The sequence below is a fragment of the Podarcis liolepis genome, assembly GCF_965112155.1.
Source record: "Podarcis liolepis genome assembly, chromosome: 4".
NCBI classification, from domain to species: domain Eukaryota; kingdom Metazoa; phylum Chordata; class Lepidosauria; order Squamata; family Lacertidae; genus Podarcis; species Podarcis liolepis.
In genome coordinates this window covers 72,538,120-72,557,482 of record NC_139558.1, presented here as the reverse complement: position 1 = coordinate 72,557,482, position 19,363 = coordinate 72,538,120, and the positions used below count along the sequence as shown (strand labels likewise).

General features: G+C 41.1%; 2 protein-coding genes across 11 annotated transcripts in view; both read right to left on the bottom strand.

Moving 5' to 3' along the window:
* Positions 1–12,327, bottom strand: part of IMPG2 (interphotoreceptor matrix proteoglycan 2) — a gene marked incomplete at its 5' end in the record, with an annotated part of 58,544 nt that extends 46,217 nt beyond the window's left edge. Inside the window, 3 exons of the mRNA XM_083500628.1 lie at positions 8,313–8,573; positions 10,326–10,383; positions 12,250–12,327. Of these exons, the coding sequence (XP_083356754.1) occupies positions 8,313–8,573; positions 10,326–10,383; positions 12,250–12,327 (397 nt within the window). The remainder of the gene's footprint in view (positions 1–8,312; positions 8,574–10,325; positions 10,384–12,249) is intronic.
* Positions 12,328–13,355: 1,028 nt separating this feature from the next.
* SENP7 (SUMO specific peptidase 7) overlaps positions 13,356–19,363 on the bottom strand; it is a 38,466-nt gene continuing 32,458 nt past the window's right edge. For 9 of the 10 annotated variants that reach the window (XM_083500724.1, XM_083500722.1, XM_083500717.1 and 6 more), the window contains 5 exons: positions 18,908–18,960; positions 18,589–18,629; positions 18,332–18,400; positions 17,291–17,438; positions 13,356–16,118 (listed from right to left, as the gene is read on the bottom strand). In XM_083500724.1, the coding sequence (XP_083356850.1) occupies positions 15,981–16,118; positions 17,291–17,438; positions 18,332–18,400; positions 18,589–18,629; positions 18,908–18,960 (449 nt within the window). In that variant the 3' untranslated portion in view covers positions 13,356–15,980. The remainder of the gene's footprint in view (positions 16,119–17,290; positions 17,439–18,331; positions 18,401–18,588; positions 18,630–18,907; positions 18,961–19,363) is intronic. The other variant, XR_014525507.1, reaches the window with a different exon arrangement.

The following is a 19,363-nucleotide window of genomic DNA, read 5'->3' as shown; positions in this document are numbered from 1 at the left end:
TCCTGTTACACCAGAAGTGGTTTAGTCATGCTGGCCACATGACCTGGAAAGCTGTCTGTGGACAAACACCAGCTCCCTCAGCCTGAAAGTGAGATGAGCGCTGCAACCCCATAGTCGCCTTTGACTGGACTTAACCGTCAGGGTCCTTTACCTTTTTTATTTTATTGCCCTGTGCTAGAACAGGGCTCTTCCTAGCAGTGTAGCTGCTGCGCTGGTGGGTTGCCACAGTTAAATCCCACTCCAGGTCTTACACCTCTTCATTCATTGAATTGTTAACTTTTATTATAAAAAAATCATTTCGGAGCAGCAGTATACTGCCTCTGAGCATAGAGACCATGCTTCAAATCCAATGGTGGGTTGGATCACTTTTGTGAGGGGGGTAAACCTGGTTTTTAGTGGTTCCACCTTCCTGATACAGCCTCACTACTACTTCCTGCCATTCTAATCTAGAAGGTCGCTCAGCCCCTGGAAATGGGGGGCTGCAAAGTTGTTTTCTCACGTTAACAACTGCTAGCATCAGGACCTATATTCAGTGTGCGGGATTTGGATTGGGGAGCACAGATCGTCTAAGTCAGAGCTTGGGCCAGTCCACCACATTTCTGCCTAACTTACCTAGTAGAACTGTTGCAAGGATAAAAAGGGGTGGCCCCCATGAATGCTTCCTACATGCCTTTCTGGAGAGGGAGGACAGAATTACTCTAGAGAGTCCAGGTACAGCCATTGAAATATTCCTCTTGCACTTCTCAGCAGAATGGATCGGAGTTGTCCAGTGGCTACAGGAGCGTAGTGAGAAGGGAATGAAACTGCAGCAGCACTCAGCACTGAAATGCTCTCTTAGCAGGCTCTTGTTAGCTCTGCGGTTTGTAACCGCAAAGCTCTCTCTCCCCCACCTCTACCTACCCCTTCCGCCATTCATCTGAGCACATTATAGTTGGTCGCATTATGCTCTGCAACCTAAGATTAAAAAAAGAAAGAGGAAGGTTCTTTCTTGTTGCTTAGAGGAAAGAGGGGGAGAAATTGGAAGGGTGGGGAGAATGAAGAGGATTTAGCCTACAAAAATCAAGTACAGTGGTACCTCGGGTTACAGACGCTTCAGGTTACAGATGCTTCAGTTACAGACTCTGCTAACCCAGAAATAGTACCTCGGGTTAAGAACTTTGCTTCAGGATGAGAACAGAAATCACGCGGTGGCAGTGGGAGGCCCTGTTAGCTAAAGTGGTACCTCAGGTTAAGAAGTTTCAGGTTAAGAACGGACCTCCAGAACGAATTAAGTTCTTAACCCGAGGTACCACTGTACTGTACCAACATTCCAGCATGCTAGCCACAACCTTGTTCCGAGGTTACACAGAGAAGGGAGGACAAGTGGGATGGGGTTTGTTTCAGTGAAAGTCTTAAGAGGCAGAAGCAGGCCCTGGCAGAAAAGGATGACCTTGAACTAGTCTCAGGAAAGTGGTTTTCGTCAATCAGCTTAGAAAGGTGGGGGTTGGGACAACTCTATGCTGGATACTCCCTGGACTTAATTTCAAAGACAGTGCAAGCCTTTATAGTATCAACGACCATAAAACCCAAATTTTATTCAACACAAAAAATTATACCGCCTATATTTTTATGTTCATTTACATCAATTGTGCTTTTCCTTCCTATTTTCCCTAAAGATAAGGAGCTTTTGAAATTAGCTTATACCATTTTATTTTAAATAAACATAGACATTTACATTACATCTTTACTGTCTGCATCAAGTCAGTCATGTATTAGTAATTTATTATTGTTATTTCTGTAATCTTTGGTATGTGCTAAATGTAGCTCACATAACGATGAGTCGATAAATGCCGCACTCTTCTTCCTTATTAAGCAGTTATAAACAGACTGCTTTCATTAACTTGACCTCCAGACAGATAACTTGGGCCTGTTGTAGATGGGTTTGGCAACTGCAATAAATTTCCTGTAGGAGGTTATAGATTGAAGTAGTGTTTGAAATAGGCGCTGTAAGGTATCTGCCTCTTTATATTGGCATTTGAGGAGGGACTGTGGCTTCCTATTTGAAAGCTATATTTTTGTCGCACTGAGACTGATACATCACAGGCAAATTTGAGTTGCAATAGCTGAAGAGTAGAACTGAAATACAACTTCAAAATCTGGCATTTCAGAAACTGGAGGTTTTTCATTTTAAACACTTATTTTAAAAAAACTTGTTTTTGGGATTTAACTTCACGGGACACTGTTCAAAAATTACTCTTGTGGCTGAACTCTGTGGCAATATGAAACCACAGAAACCAAACCTTAATAAAATCATTATTACCCCCCCCCCCATATATATATATCCCTCAAACCAATAATATCATTAATGGTAGAGGAGAATACAAATGCAACAGTTTGCAAGTAACATGCTCAGGAACATTTTGATATTCTCTAAAATTTCTTTCAGCGCTAATGCTGATGCAATGATACCATCAGGGCCAGACTTTGGGGCTGAAGGCCAAGGAAGGGGAGAGCAAGCGGCATAATGAGGCACCTCCTAAAATAATGTCATCCACTACACAAATCCTAAAAAGTACAGGGGCTCTGATCTCCTCACCTTCACAGCGGAAGTAGCGCTACCTTCAAGAAATAGTCTTGCTCAACACCAGCACCTCCTTTCCAAGGTGTCTCATGTTTGGTTCTATACTGAACGGCGGCAATTTTCAATCATCGGGGGGGGGGTATGTTGTGACAATAATTAAAGAAAGACAGGTAGAGAACAGGGCTTCAGTGTGTGGGAATAGTCCACCAGAAAAGTTTGGGAAACCAAGGCTTTAAACACACCCCTGTTTACTCTGCATCAAGTGCACTCTGACTTCTGTTTTGGGAAGCGATGTACGCATGACATTAGCCACAATCCACATCCATCTAATATCTATCCTCTTGCTTCTTATGAAATACTCCATTTTGATGGGCTTTCCCCCAAAACAGCTTTGATCCAAATTGAGAAAAAGAACAACAAAATGCATTTTACGGCAGTAATGTGCATGCAGCCCAAAGCTCATCTAACAAGAACAGAAATTACTACAGTATATGAGTGCTCACTGAGTGCTCACAGGAAGGACAGATCCTGAAGTTGAAGCTCCAATACTTTGGCCACCTCATGAGAAGAGAAGACTCCCAGGAAAAGACCCTGATGTTGGGAAAGATGGAAGGCACAAAGAGAAGGGGACGACAGAGGACGAGATGGTTGGACAGTGTTCTCGAAGCTACCAGCATGAGTTTGACCAAACTGCGGGAGGCAGTGGAAGACAGGAGTGCCTGGTGTGGCTCTGGTCCATGGGGTCACGAAGAGTCAGACACGACTAAACAACAACAACATGTCTTATATGGCTGTTTCTTTGTATATATTTTAATTTTTTTGTATATGGATGCTTTAAGGTGGTTTATATCTGCAATGCCTAATAAAGGTTTGGAGAAAGAACAATATAAGAACACTAAATAATATTTGGCTTCATCTGTTTACAATTCTAGCAAGTGATCCAGTTCGTCTTACGGGGAGGGAGCAATATGGACAAACAGGGCACTGAGTGCAGGAAAAAGGGAATGATATGGAGGTGAAGAGAAGACTGTGGTAAAGGACTGGTGTCTGCTTCTGCTAAGTTTTCAAATGCCAGTAGACAATGGTCTGGCTACTCTGACACTTGCAGTAATTGCAAATGTTAATTAATGGCAATTTTATTTAACACAGACCAATTTTCTTGCTAAGGACCCCTGTTGTTTTCTTTAATAGTTTCATGCTCCTAGTCCTCTTGATTACGATGCCTCATCCCCTTTTAATTGAGGTTTCATTTAAAAAATGAATTAGGCAAGGCTACGGTATCTGAATGCAAGCTGTTCTTCCTTTTAACTGCCTCAATCAGCTCTTGCTAGCTTAGGGATTTAATATCCGTCCTTCCAGTTAGTTAGTGTGACAGCAGCCACCCCACTGAGTCCAGTCTCAAAAGCTCGGCACCATCTGTAGGTTCTTATTGCATTAGCCAAACATGAACTTAGCAAGGTATGTCCTCTCTGGTGGACAGAAAGGATAAAGCTTCAGGAAGTCAGTGCACCTTCTGCTGTGCCAGGGAAACCCACAAAAACCAGACTTATATGCTTCCACCACACGGGAAAACGAAACACGTTATCGATAGAAATTCTTATTGTGCACACTGAGCAATACTGAAATATGAAAGAGAATCTTATTACTCTAAGGATGTTTAAAGCATTAGCATGGTTGAAAGAGGTGCAATTAGCCACTTCCCTGCTTACCAGCAGTCTGTGATTTTGCAAACCACTGAACCCCACCTTAAAGAGAGTTGTGTGGTATCATGAAAACCACAACCAGTTCAACACAGAAGCATATTTTGAACCTAAGCTGCTGAGTAAACTTCTGTAGCATTCTACTCGGGTGGTTGGACATACAGCGGACTTAATTCATTCTTAACCTGAAACTGTTCTTAATCTGAAGCACCACTTTAGCTTATGGGGCCTCCTGCTGCTGCCACCGTGCCACTAGAGCACGATTTCTGTTCTCATCCTGAAGCAAAGTTCTTAAACGGAGGTAGTATTTCTGGGTTAGCGGAGTCTGTAACCTGAAGCGTATGTAACCTGAGGTACCACTGTATATAGTCAACAAGAGGTAGGTATCAATTAGCACTATCAGCTGTTGAAATAAAACATACTGGTGCCTGAGTAGGGCCTCCAGGCCACAGAATGCATTTGAGCAGCTCTGAGGGGAAAACCGGTGGGTTTCAGTGGGTCAGGGGCTCAAGCCTAGCTCATACTCTTTCTGTGCACCTAAAGCAGGGTTTGGGAGATTGTGACCCTCCAAATGCCGTTAGACTCCAGCTTCCATCACCCCTGACCGCCGGCCATAGTGGCTGGGGTTGATGTGAGTTGAAGTCCAACAATATTTGGAGAGGCCTTGGATTCCTCATTTCTGATGTAAAGCTTGAAAAACAGCAGAGGAAGAAAAGGAGCTGGCTTTGCATCTTCCTCTGTCAGCAGCTGGTCCAAAAGCAACACCCGCACCACCCACACATGCACAAACCCTGGCCAGGATTAGTAAACCCTAAAGCTGATTTTGCAGCAACTTGTCTCACATATTGGCTAATAATGGATAGCTAAAGCATCTATTGCAGCTGGATCCCTTTGAACAGCCTAGATTGTCAGTATTTATTTATCTCTTTAACAAAATTTATATACTGCTTGATTGTAATAAGACCTCAAAGCAGTTTACAAAAAAGTTAGCAATGCAAAAGTTAACATGTTGGTACAAGCTATATAAATTGACTTTGTTGGGCTGAAATACACAGTCTAAAGTCTACTGTACATCTACTACAGTAGATGAGGACTTTCACATGGGAAATGTGAAGTTGTTTTTCATTGGCATGACAAGCTTCTGTTTCAGATACTACATTTTGCCCATTACTCAAACCTCAGTATAGTCAATAGGAAAATATGATTTTTTCCCCCAGCTATTAAGGCAATCAAAAATTGGAGTACTATTTGAAATATGTTTCTGCAAGAATCACAAGCACCTATTGGACAGTGCCCATGACACTCACCAAGGATGTATAATACAACTCCCTCTCATCGATCCTGAACTCTTCTGTGACCTGTTCTTTTTCATCTTTACATCTATGAGTACCTTATTTGAGAATAGTTTTCTGTTATAAATATTGTTGTTTCTACCAAATGCTTTTATCACATTCTCTTTCTGAAACTGTACGACTGATTTTGTTTCTTACAAGAGGCATGATTGTTTTCAGGAAGCGCTCGTTTGGCATGGGTTTTATTGTTCCAAGAGCTATTTATCTTTCCCAGCAGTAAGAGTGATTTAGCCTATTACGTCTCATTCTATAGAAAGGGATTTGCTAGGTTAACTGGAGGGACAGCACATGACAGGTATGGGATGCTTACATGGGGGGTGGCGTAGCTTGCTTGGTCATTTGTGTAAATGAGCAGTGCTCAGATGTAATCCAGCCATAATCCCATTTGTACTTCTTAAGGGTTGAATCATGTACGGCAACTAGTAGTATATTGACTCAGGCAAACTATCTTCTTTTAAAACCCCACAGACAAATGTGCAATTGTTGGTTACTCAAGAGGGTAGTGAAAAAATTAATGCGGGATGCCTCTACAATTGCCAGCTTTAAGGGGGTGGGTTGCTTAAATTAGAAATTTTAAACCAATAAGATTAACTTTTCTGGCAGCACATATGAATCCTCTAGCTCTTGACTGCGTGTGTGGGTGGATGTTAAAGAATGCTGGGAACTGTAACTCTGTGAGGGGTAGACAACAGTGCCTGGAATTCTTTGAGGGAAAGAATGAGAGATACTTTAAAGGTACAGAGTGTACGCAGAAGGAGAAGGGGGTGGAATAATTCACCTAAGATGAAAAGTTAAGTTAAGAGGAGTGCATAAACGGTTTTTACTCCCTCTTAGTTCTAGAACATGAGGGCATCGAGTGAAACTGAATGCTGTAAGATTTCAGTCAGACAAAATAAAGCACCGCATCATACAGTGCAAAACTAGAACTATGGAATTTGCTCCCATAAAGTGGTAGTGCCAGCCACCAGCTAGGATGGCTTTAAAAGAGGAATAGGCGAATTAATGGGAGGGTACGGCTGTCAATGGCTGCTAGCCACATTGGCTACATTCTACCTCCAATATCAGATGCCGTACCAGTTGCCTGGTACTCACAAGTGAGGAGAATGCTGCTCTGCTCAGGTCTTGCTTGCAGGCTTCCCACAGGCATCTTGATTGGTCACTGTGAGAACAAGATGCTGGACTAAATGGGCTTTAGGCCTGATGCAGAAAGGCTCTTAAAGGAGCCTCCCTCTAACCTTCCCCACCCATAGCAAGGCATTCCTCTACGCAAGAAAGGAAAACCTTGTCAGCATCCTTAAGCTTATCTAATAGTAGTGGCAGAGAAAGAGGACTGGTAGGAGGTGAAAGGTGCATAGTTCAAATGCTAGACTATACAATCCTCCTTCGATTAAAAACCCAATGTTGAGTGAGGAACTTTGTTCAATATACTTTCCTACAATCATAATGATTCCTTGTGGTTTAGTTTATGTTACCCATTTTGAATGCATTCCCCACAAAATACGCATTTTTCAAAACATGAATTTTAAAGCACATTTTGGTATGCTTTTTGTGTCAAGAACTGCACTGCAAAATCTAGAGAAGCATGGGATCTCATGAATACATCCCAATGTATGAGGGCAGGAGGTTTAGATCATGCCATTTCATACCAGAATTTTGCAAAGAACACATATCTTAAACATGCTAACCGTAAGTACATGGGAGTGTCCATAATTTGATATCCGAAATGTTAGAGGGAAATAACCCTGCAAATAGGGGCTCTTGACAAATAATGTTATGTGGCCTGAAATTCAAGAGCAAATGGATTCCCCCCCCCCATGCTCCTCTCTAAATGGTACCCCTTGCTGTGTGTTGTCCAGTGCTCTGCTTCTGTGGGGAGACTGACAAGAGATTTGCAAATTGGTTCCAGCTGTGAGGCTACCAGGGAACAAATATTTAGAGCAAAGGCCAATTTCACACAGGCAGGCACAGAAGACCAATTGTCACTGAGATGTGAGCTAAAATAAACCTTGTTGAGGTCAGTTCTCATATTTCAATGTGTACTCAATTGCATTTTACCCTCTCAACAGCTGGCAGTGCATTATGGGTTGCCTCTGAAACTTCTCTGATCTGTACAAGTGACATATTGGGCGGCATGGTGAGGGGTTTGATTTTAGCGAAGGGAACTTCAAAAGTGCTGTTGCATGCCTGACGTTTGCCACGTAAAGACAGCTTTCTTAGTCTTGCAAAGGCCTTTCACAGTGGACCCTGACATTTTGTACACTTTACAGCAACAGTATGATCACAAACCACCTCCAAACTGGTTACACCTCTAGCCGTAGCAGACATGTTAACCTTAAACACCCACATAAAGACTTTGAGCCTAGTCTGAACATTTCCAATGCTTGTACAGTTTCAGTCTGTATCTACGATCTTTTCTATCTCCATCTTCTCCTTGCAGGGATGGGTCTAAACTCACTATCTCTACATATTTTATGACATCATTTCCTTGATAAGCATGCATGGGCCTCTTTTAGTAAGCTTACAATTCCCGGAGACAATAGGTTTGCACATGTATCTAATTGATCAGAAGTCTCAAGAAACTTCTTGAAACTTTTAATTCAGTTTTTTGATCAGTTATTCACCAGACATCTAGGGTTCGCCTCCCTACTAAATGCACTGATTTGCAAGAAAGTTGGTCTCCACCTTACAACACTCACTTACCTCTGAGTTTGAAGTATTTCAGATGGTTAGCAATAGCCTGCTCAACAGACTCATCTGGACACACTTTAACTCCAGTAGGAAAGAAAATTGATCTCTTTCTTCGCAACAAGCGTCTGCTGAATTTCTCAGATTCCCTGAAATCAAGAAGATGCTTAGAATCTGGAAACTGGGGAAAGCTTCTAACTGATCGCCAGCCATTTGGTGGAAGATCTGATGTAGGCTCCTTGGCTTCTATGTCCTCTGTAGCTGAATAGGTTTCTTCTGCAAAATTACATCACAAACAAATCTCTTTAAGTAGCTGCACATATATTGCACAATACCACTGAGTTTCAGTTAAATAAATAGATGCAGAGATGGATCTAGACTAAAGTTGTTAAGCATACTCAAAATCAGACCCATTTAGATTAATGGGTCTACTCTGAGTATGATGAACATTGGACATCATCCTCAATAAGTTGAACTAAAGTCCCATTGAAATTAATGGCACAAATCAATCCTGACTCAGCTTAAGCCCCAATAATTTAAATAGACCTAAGTTCAATTAACTTTGTATGGATCTGATCCATAACATTTAACCAAACTAATTTGTTTTGTGTATGCTTATTTCTATATTCATTCAAGTAACATAGGTGCTAATAAAGACAGAAGGTTCTGGCTCCTGCCCTTCCTGTTTGGTGCTATATTTTAATAACTATCCAACATGCACCATTATTCTCTTGTTCTTACTATGTCACTCTAAGGTGGTTGCAAATAAAAAAGTAAATCTTCAGTGTAAGCCTAGCTAAAGAAATCTAACTCGTTCGTTATTGTTTTCACTTAGCACACCAATATAATGGACAACACCAAATAATGGTCTATATTTCAAAGGAGGCTATCTTCACTAAGTTTGTTTTCTACATTTCCCCCAAATATATTTTAAGGTTATATTGGTTGTATTGAGTGAATGCTACACCAGGAAAGTATAAATGCAACTGCTTTACCCTATTGCAAAGACATTATATCATTGCTTAGGTGTAGATACATCATGTTCTGCCAAGTCCTTTCTCACAGAGACATGGACTAGTGTAGAAGTCTTCAACTTTTGCAGACCCAGGAGGACCCACCTTTAATATATTTGATGGGCCATTTCTTTTTTTCTTTACTATATATTGGTAAGTTGGTAGCACAGCTGCTGTGACCCATCTTAGATCAGGCTGTGACTCTGAAGTGGGTCCCAACCCAACAGTTGAAGACCAGTGATCAAGTGTCACATCTCACACATTGTAAGACAAAATTACTCCATGTTACAGGGCTTGCAGCAATTTATTTTAAACCCGTTTACAACATCCTGCGACTGACAAAAGACAAAAACACATTAAACCTGCCACCATTTTTGTATCTGATTTCACAAAGGAGTTATTATCAAGTGGACGGCTGATGTGTTCAAGTCATGTTGTATTAAATTTTGTATCTGGGAACCAATCACATTTTTTTCCATTCATGTGATGCACCTCAAATGACTTCCTTCTACAAGTGCAGGAATAATCATTTTAACTTGGAAAATTAGATGGGGGGGGGGTATCTAAACAGTTGAACAGTCCAGTAACTGAAAGACAGCAGCTACGGCCAATATAAAAGTGTTATGTGATATCAAACTGAATAGATAACTGTAACTGCTTAAAAGACCATATAGCAGCCTCGTGGGTGAAAATCTATAGGCAGATGGTATGGGAGATGGGAAACATTATTAATTGTAGAGTGAAGCCCTATTGCCACAAAAGTTGCTACATTAACATTAATGCAAAACAGATACTCAGTTTTTCAATTACCTCAGCATGTATATATTTCAGTGAAATATGCTAGATGTGGACATATAATGGCCCATTACTAATTTCCAGCTACAAACCTTGTTGAAATTGGTCTGACTCTGTATACATGTAACCCTATTTTCTCTCACTCTAAAACATTTTTTTTTGTAAACATAAGATTCAAAGACAGTTCAGAGGATGGCAGAAAACAGGAGTATTTTCTTACCTGCAAATGCTTGAAATTCCCCTTCAATCAATATGAATATCCAGACTCCTAAGTAGATCTTCCAAGAAAAGTCACACATATTTCTTTCGGAATTTTTTTTTAAAGGCAAAGGGAAAATAACCAAGTTCCTTTTTAGCAGTGCTAGCTGACCGGAACGTGTTAACCATCCAGTAACAGTCTGTTCTTAGAGAAGGTCTGGTGTCTCTGGTAATTGTCTTGGATTAAAAAAAGGATTGATTTCTGCAACAAAAGTGAGTCCCAAATGTCTACAATTGTTTTGTTAAAAGAAATTATTCCATTTTCATTTTGGGAATCACAAGAGGCGGCGAAGAAGAGGCTCCTTGATGTTAGCCAATAGACCAGAGGGATAATTTTTCAGTTTTAAGCTGGCCAGCTAAGCCAGATTTACCAGAGCTTGTCATGTCGTTAACTGGCAGTCCACACAAGGACAGTACCTTTCACACTTAATTAAGAACAATTTTCATTGACTGTCTTAAAAGAAAAGCAGCAGCAGCTTGCTGTCCAAACAATAACTTATGTTAGCATCATGGTCATTGCTTGGAGATTCTCTTTCGAGGGTGCTTTTGCTATTGTCATAAGAGACCACAACTGATCCATTTTAGCCATGTGACAACCCTCAGGTATGCTGATGCAAGGTCCTGTCTATTGTTCTTCCTGGCAATTTCTCCACCCCTACCCGTTTTGAGGAGACAGGGCAAAAAGAATACACCCTCCCATCAGGTGTCAAACAGATAAACAACTATATGACTTAGAAGACATCTGAAGGCAGCCCTGTACTGGGAAGTTTTTAATGTTTGAGGTTTCGTTGAGTTTTTATGATTTTGTTGGGAGCTGCCCAGAGTGGCTGGGGAAACCCAGTCAGATGGGCAACATATAAATAATAAAATTATTGTTGCTGTATTAGGTAGTAGAAACTGATTCTCATCCTTTCCGTTTTGCATAATCGCACTAAACAAAAACATGTATTTTATACATGCACATATTGTGCATACAAGCGGCAACTATTTGGCGGGGGGTTCCACGGGTCAGCAGAGCACATATAAGCATGGCCTGCCCCACTTCTGTTGTGCCCTCGTCCGGGTCCCAAAGGGCCTGCATATCAATTGGATGTGCCTAAAATGGTTGCTGCCTATACTGGAAATGAAAACTAACTAGAACACAGAATACACAGCATACGAAATTGCACAATACCAGGGATAGACAATGTAATGCTTATGGGCCCCATTGAATCCAGCTAGAATAGTAGCCAACATGGTGCATTTTAGATGGAGTTGGAATCCCAGCTCCCATCAGCCTCAGCCAAAATTGTCAGTGGTCACGGATGATAGGAGTCAATAGTCCAACATTAGGAAGGCACTGTGTTGGCTATTCTTGACCTAGAATACCTCCCACCAAACTCACACCCTGGAACTACCAGCACAAAAGATATCACAGGTTGGAGAGAAAGTCCAGCCTTTATATTGCCCAACCTCTGCATTTTGTTACAGGAAAGGCATTGGCACAGCTCTCTAGCACTGGTTAGCCATGAAGGCAGAGGCTGAGTGGTGTAGTGGTTCAGAGCGGTGGACTCATAATCTGGTGAACAGGGTTCGCTTCCCTGCTCCTCCACATGCAGCTGCTGGGTGACCTTGGGCTAGTCACACTTCTCTGAAGTCTCTCAGCCCCACTCACCTCACAGAGTGTTTGTTGTGGGGGAGGAAGGGAAAGGATAATGTTAGCCGCTTTGAGACTCCTTGGGGTAGTGATAAAGCAGGATATCAAATCCAAACTCTTCCTTCTTCTTCTTGTAACAAAAGCAACTGTACAACCGAATAGCAAATAAAAATCTATATTCTGCACAGGAAACACCTATTTAATATACTCTCCACAAGGGCTCCTAAACTAGTGGCTGTACACTTCTTACCATCAGCTTGTAGCCTTTAGGACACTGAATGATTTTGGGGAAGGGACATGATTTGCATGGAAGAGATCCCCAGTTCATATCCCGACATTTCCAGGTAAGGCTAGGAAAGATTCCCACCTGAAACTCTGGAGAGCTGCTGCCTGTCCATACAATCCTTATAGACCAGGGGTCTGCAACCCGCGGTTCCGGAGCCGCATGTGGCTCTTTTACACCTTTGCTGCGGCTCCGGGGTGGATACTAGCGAGGGGAGGAGGTGCATTGTGCGCCCCGACACTCCCCACTGTGGTGGGCGCTGTACTGGCTGTGACGTCGCATGGGGGCGGTGCGTGCGTTAGTCACACACCATCCCAACGTCACCTTCCCGCCCGCCCGCTACATTGTAAGGGGCATGTACGCTGGTCACTGCATTGAAAGGGGGCATGTATGCTGGTCACTGTTTTGAAGGGGAGTGAAGAACACACACACAAAAAAAGGTAACTTGTTAATTTAACGTTTATTTCTATGAGGAGGAGTAATTCTGAGGGGTCAAACAAAGTAATAAAAAAAAAGTGACAAAAAAGTTATTTTTATAATGACGAGTTTTGCGGCTCCCAGTTTTTTTTTCTTCGGAAACGGGTCCAAGTGGCTCTTTTTGTCTTAAAGGTTGCAGACCCCTGTTCTAGACAATTGCATGCAGAACTTTAAAGTTTGCATACTGATGTGGAAAATGGGGCAAACTGAACTTAAAACTGAAAAAAAAAACCCTTAACTGTATGCATGTAAGATATGTGGCCAATATGGTATAATGTCTTGGTAGACATGCATCAGAACAACCGCACGCCTTCATCTGCCCCAGCTGTAACAAAGCATGCCTCTCTTGTACTGGTCTCAACAGCCACAGCAGGCGCTGTAACTCTCCAACAGTTGGTCTTCATCCCTGAAGGCACACTCTTCCATTGTCTCACGAGACAAACAACTGGACAGCCAGGGACACCAAAGTTTAGTCATGTGAAGCTGGCCAAATTATTACCTCACAGGATTGTTGTGAAGATAAGAGAGGAGGTAGGGAACCCGGTATATGATCCTGAGCAAATGGAAGGGTAAAAAAAATGCAACAAACAATTATGTTCTAACAAAGTTGCTGCTTCTTTTAATTTGGAAAAAAAAACCCATACAAATGAACTCAAGATCCAAAACAGGCAGGTAATTTTATGGAAGAAACTTAAAACAGACGTTACAATTTATAAGAATTAAACACCCATCCACTCCAATATGCCATTCAATATAAACAATGTGACCATTCTTAATTAATAAATAAGTTTGGAGGCATTTATTGCTGCTGGGTTCTTACTGAGATGCTTTAGATTCTGGGGGAAGACAGCCCTGCAAGCTTTATCACCTTGTGCTCTAGAGATACTAGGGCTGAGATGGTTCTTCTTTCCTCTGGTATTCTCATCGATATGAGAGACAGACAGTGTGGAGCTCATATGAGAAAGAATGAAGATCTGGCTGAACACGAAACATGTAAGCCCCATGAAAGTTACACCAAGACGATTCACATTCGAATGGCAAAGGACATGGGAGTATTTTCAACAGAAATGTGAGCAGAAAATCCAATTAAACAGCCATAGGCCAAGAAATATATGTGTCAAGTGCCCCTGCTAGGAACCCCTGGCTGTAGTGAAAATACTTAGCAAAGTAATTTCTAAGCAACTTTTTCTTCTTTCTGTGACACTTGTTTTGGCTCAGTGCCACACTTCACACATACTTAAAAATAAGGGGGGGGGGAAGATAGTTATTATGTGCATACAGAAAATGTACATTTGAGGGCAACATCAAATGTCTATTTTGCTGTGATTCCAGATATTTTGAAACAAAATTTCCAATACATGTAATCAGAGCAAAGTACACAATCTTACCATGTTCACAACTGGCAGTGTATGTAGTCTCTCCCTTGCCCCTCTTATCTCATGCAGGAAAAAGGGTATGCGACGCGAGTCTTCAAAAGTATTTGTACTTGATAGCCATTACAATTTCAGTAGTCAATGCAAAGAAACAAGTATTTCTGTGCTTAAAAGAAATTTTCACTTCAAGTTTCCGGGCTTCGTCTTGTTTGTCCCAAGTCATTAGTGGTGGTTCTAGTTTATAATATAGGAATTCTGGGTCGCTGTTGTTTGAAACACAATTTTCAAACACAGTAATGATATACAACCCCTTCTCTAACAGGTCTCTTATTCCTTCTGTTATGAATTATGGCAGAAGCATGTCCGTGAGAAAACTCACATCTTTCTGAAAAAAGGAACTATACTTATTCAGTCAGTGCTTGTAGCTTATCAAATACATGATCAATCCAGATTTAAATATTTGACAATGTAACACAAATGACTTTTACTTCAGCTGAACCTCTTGCATGATTAGCTCTTCCTACAAGTATAGGTACTTGGGGGAATCACAAGCATTCAGTTTTTCAAAGTATATTATGTCTCTATAATAACTGAGCCAGTGCCTGTTTTAAAAACAGCAGTTTCCCCTTCCATAGAATTTGGTTACATTATTCACAACGTAACCCTGCGCATGCTTACCTGGTTCTAAGTCCCATTGTGTTCTGTGGGACTTAACTTGCAGGTAAGGGTGACAACCAGTGGTGCCCACCTGATTGTGCAATGGAAATGCAGCGGGGCTTCCGGTTTCTCTTCTCCTTCAGTTCCTGCCACCCACATACCACAAATTCTGCCAAAGAGTCCCAGAGTGGGCGGCTGGGGAAGCAGAAGAGGGAGAAGCCCCTTTGCACAAGCAAATGCCTGCTCATGCTACATGGGCTTCACCCTAAGTGAAAACAGGATTTTAGCCCAAGTGATTAACAATCACATTTCTCTCCCCACTCCCCACAAACAAATACAATTACTGAAACACTAAAACAACTCTTGCCAGGGTGATGCCCTGTCAGATGTAAGCTACAACTGTATCCAGTACAGCAAAGACCATATGGCCTTATATATATATAGTGAAATACATAGTATTCATAGCATTCGTTTAACTGCTGCACAGCAGAGAACGATTACAGCTCTGAATCTGGTTTAAGTGATCAAGTCAGACACAGAAAGAAAAAAAAGAACACCTCTTTCTAAATTTCAGGAATGGTTTTACATTCCACTCTTGAATTCCAAAAATGTAACAGAGCAAGGTTTTAGGCATGTCAACTTCTAAAAAAGAGCAAGGTATGTCAGAATAATAATAAAAAACAAAAAACACTGAGACCAGTAGCATTTGTGACCTATTCAAAGCAACCAGAATAAACATCTGTTCAACAATACCATTTTTGACATGGGAGAGATGTCTGCAAGAGCATACACTATGACTTTAAGACATCACATGGGTAGAATTCCTACCTAAAATGGGTTGTTAATGTTTCCCTTTCGTGTAGTTTCACACAGTTCCAGATGTATCTGGAAACTAGGAATGAACCCTTTAGGGCTAAAATGTTTTCCCATCTCTGCAGCACATTCCAGTTATGCTGCTTCTATATTCCAAATAAAATTGGTCGATGTCACAAATATTTACTTTAAGTTACATAATTGCTATTTTGTAGTTCCATTTTCTCACAATGACCTACAGATCAACTTGGATATAAAATGCACACAATTTTATCTGCAGTTTTTCTTCTCTGCAAGAATAGAGGCACAAACGCTGCCGATCGGATTTCCAGTACGCCTGGGACAAAGTTCTTTTGCAAAATCGGAAGGAAATTCAGGCTAGCTTTTGGTGCCACTCTGCTGCTGCAAGTGAAGCTGCAAGACTAAGTCTCTAATTTCTTCCCGCTTGCTTCTCACCATCTGGCGAGGGAACCACCGCTCCAGGTGCATTGGAAGTTCAAAGTTAACAATAGGATTCTGGTGATTAAAAAAGAGAGAGAAAAGGGTAGTGTTACATTAATTTAAAAAGGCACAAAGACACAAAATATCCTGCTCTCCTGGCAAAAAATCCCACTTCGTATTAAACAAGCTATAATTAAGACAAACATACGTTGTCAATGAGTTGGAGCAAAAAAAGGGAGGGGGTGCGTGGAATGAGTTTGTGCATTGTTGCTCTCCCGAGAACTATTGCACGATGCTGGATAGAACTGCACTTTCAGGAGCTGCCTAGAACAGGCATAGGCAAACTCGGCCCTCCAGATGTTTTGGCACTACAACTCCCATCATCCCTGACCACTGGTCCTGTTAGCTAGGGGTGATGGGAGTTGTAGTCCCAAAACATCTGGAGGGCCGAGTTTGCCTATGCCTGGCCTAGAGCAAGAGCAAGCCCAGATTGGTAGGTCATGGGGTGAGATGTCCACACCCATCCAACTACTGCTAAACATTATGGATACTTAAAGTTCTGTTTATGCTCTGCCTCTTAAGATTCCCCAAGCCTTGTCCTCTTATTGTAATATGAACCTAATAAAAACCTGGGTGCAAACGCCTGTGTTGATTACTTCCTTGATTTCCTTTCGTTGTTGTTTTAGTGTTATGACACTAAAATATGATAATTTCTATTACTGTTCTTTTTTTTATTCTTAAGCCTCTTTGGATCCTTTTGGAATCTATATCCATATCCATACAGATAAGTATTTAAAGTAAGATGAATAAATGAAAAGGGTTGCTCGCTCAGAGTTTTCGCATAGAATGCCAGGACTGCAGACCAGGAAGGGGATTCAGAATAATCAGAGTCCCCTGCAAAGAGACAGGGAATCACAAAACCCCACACATATTCCTGAAACAGGAATAAACTTATGTTATTTGCAAATTTAATCAAAGGTTAAATCTTTCTGCAAGCAGAATAGTTACTACCAAGTAGATAGGTCATCCTGCACCAGATACCGAACATAAACTAAATCCAGAAGCAGTAACAAAAATACCTAAGAATGAAAACACTACACACACACACACACACACCCTGCCCCAAGCAGGCACCGGAAGCTATCAAATCGGCCTTCCCATTCCTCAAGTTGCCTATGGAAGGATTTGAAAGTTCTATCCAGAAAATTTAAAACAGCATCCCAAAGGACCACTGAAATGCTTTGCACCTGGAAAAAAGTTTCCACGTATTGGAGTAAATATACTCCACAGTCGCTATTGTTATGCTGCTTGGGGACTCTCGGACAGAAATCCACCATTGTTGATTTGTCGAACACACGAAATGTGCGTTTTGCTTCACACTCTGCTTCTAGATATCTGAAATAAAAACAGAGAAAGATATGGTGGGTGGATGCAGGTTAAGACTGCAATCCTAAACATGTCTACGCTAAAGTAAGCCCTAAAGGTTCCAACGGGGATTACTTCCTGGTACGTTGTAACCTAAGTTAGCTGCATTTATATCCTCTTGTCAATGTGGAAAGCTAACCATCGTTGATTTGAGTTACACTGATTTTAATATTGGGGCAGTATCTTTATTAGGTCTAACTAAATACAGTATCACAAAATAGTACGCAAGCTACTGAGTTCTCCAGAACTCTTCTTTAGGTTAGATGGCAAACAGAGCTATGTAGGGGGCAGAGAGGGAAAAACCTGACTGACGTTGAAGCCATGGAGTCTCCATCTGGCCACGGTCTTAAGATGGATCCTATTTGTTATCAGACTCCATGAGCTTCCCACCCACCTTTCCATCTGGCTTGATGGAACTTGAAAGCTAGCACACTATTTATTACGTGATATTCTGGGGGCTACCCAGGTCTTTGGGTCTACTCAGTGTTGGTTCTGGAGCAGATTGTGTTGGCTGTCCACTGCTGCTTATTGGCAACGTAATTTTCAGTTGAAATGCGCAACTTAAAATGTTCAAAACATGCAGTCTCTCATCTTGATTTACAAAGCAAAATTACATGCAAACATTTATTGATTCGGTTGCAGGGATCTATAAGAGTAAGGCTATAAGAAATAGAAATGAACATACTAAAATATTAGAGCAACACTCTGTATTACATACCGTTTTAATAGCATATCCTTCCTTCAAAATACAAGAGCACCAGGTTGCTCACAGTATATACAATAAAAACAGACTTAGAGCAACATCACTTTAAACACAATTATCCGTTAAAAAGCAGAATCAAATGAAACACAGCTTTACTCACTCTCTCAAGACCTGAACTGTATTCTGCACAGAACTTGCCTTTAGGGAATCTAAGATGAGGATACATGGCCTATACAAAAGAAAAATTATGTTCATTTTCCATTATGCAAAGGATCAATGCTTGTTTTAAGAATTTCAGGAGAAATTTCAATAGAATAGTTTCGTACCACTAGGAAAAACTAATGACTATTATTAGTATGTGTAGAAAAAGTGAATATGGCCCCATATTGTAGTATTATTACAAATGTAAATGCCCACCTTTTGCAAATTTTCTTCATTTTAGAAGTGCTTGAGGAGCTCTGAAAAACACATTCACAAACTATGATCAGAAGAAGCAAGACCAAATAAGCAAATATGACCCTTACCCAATATATTAGCAGTTAAACAAAAGCACTTCTTGTTCAGTTTAATTAATGTATATCCTGCCTTTCCAAACCACAGTTCACTGTAAACTTCCTGCTTTCACTGGTCACATTGCCAAGAAAGGAGGGAGCTGCAGGTGTGAGCAAAAGGCTCATTTACATCACAGCTTGTTAAGCTGAGATATGATCATCCAAACATGGCCAAAGTCACTTACTTTGAGAGCTTTGTGATCCAATCCTGGGGACACAGTTGCTTGCGGAACATTATCTAATACGCCAAAGACAACAGAATATAGTTTAAAATAACAATGACATTGGAGGAAGGGGGTTTATACTGAAAATGTGTGGCATGCAAAAGCCCTGGTCATAAGCTGAAGCAAATCATCTGCTGCAAGGTAATTCTCAGTGACAGAATAATATGTAAAAGAATATTATTTCATCTTTGCCAGCTGGTTACCAACACTTCCACTACATTAACTCAAGCGCTCGGTTAAAATGAAACATTTTTTCAGAGCTACTTCTACCATTGCAGCATTGATGAGCAAGTGCTGAGACTGTACGCCTTGTGTTGACATTCAGAGATAATTTTATCAGTGAGCGATTCATAGAACACTGGTGTACTCTTAAATTTGTTAACTTGCTGATGTTAACTGTTGTTAACTTGCATGGGT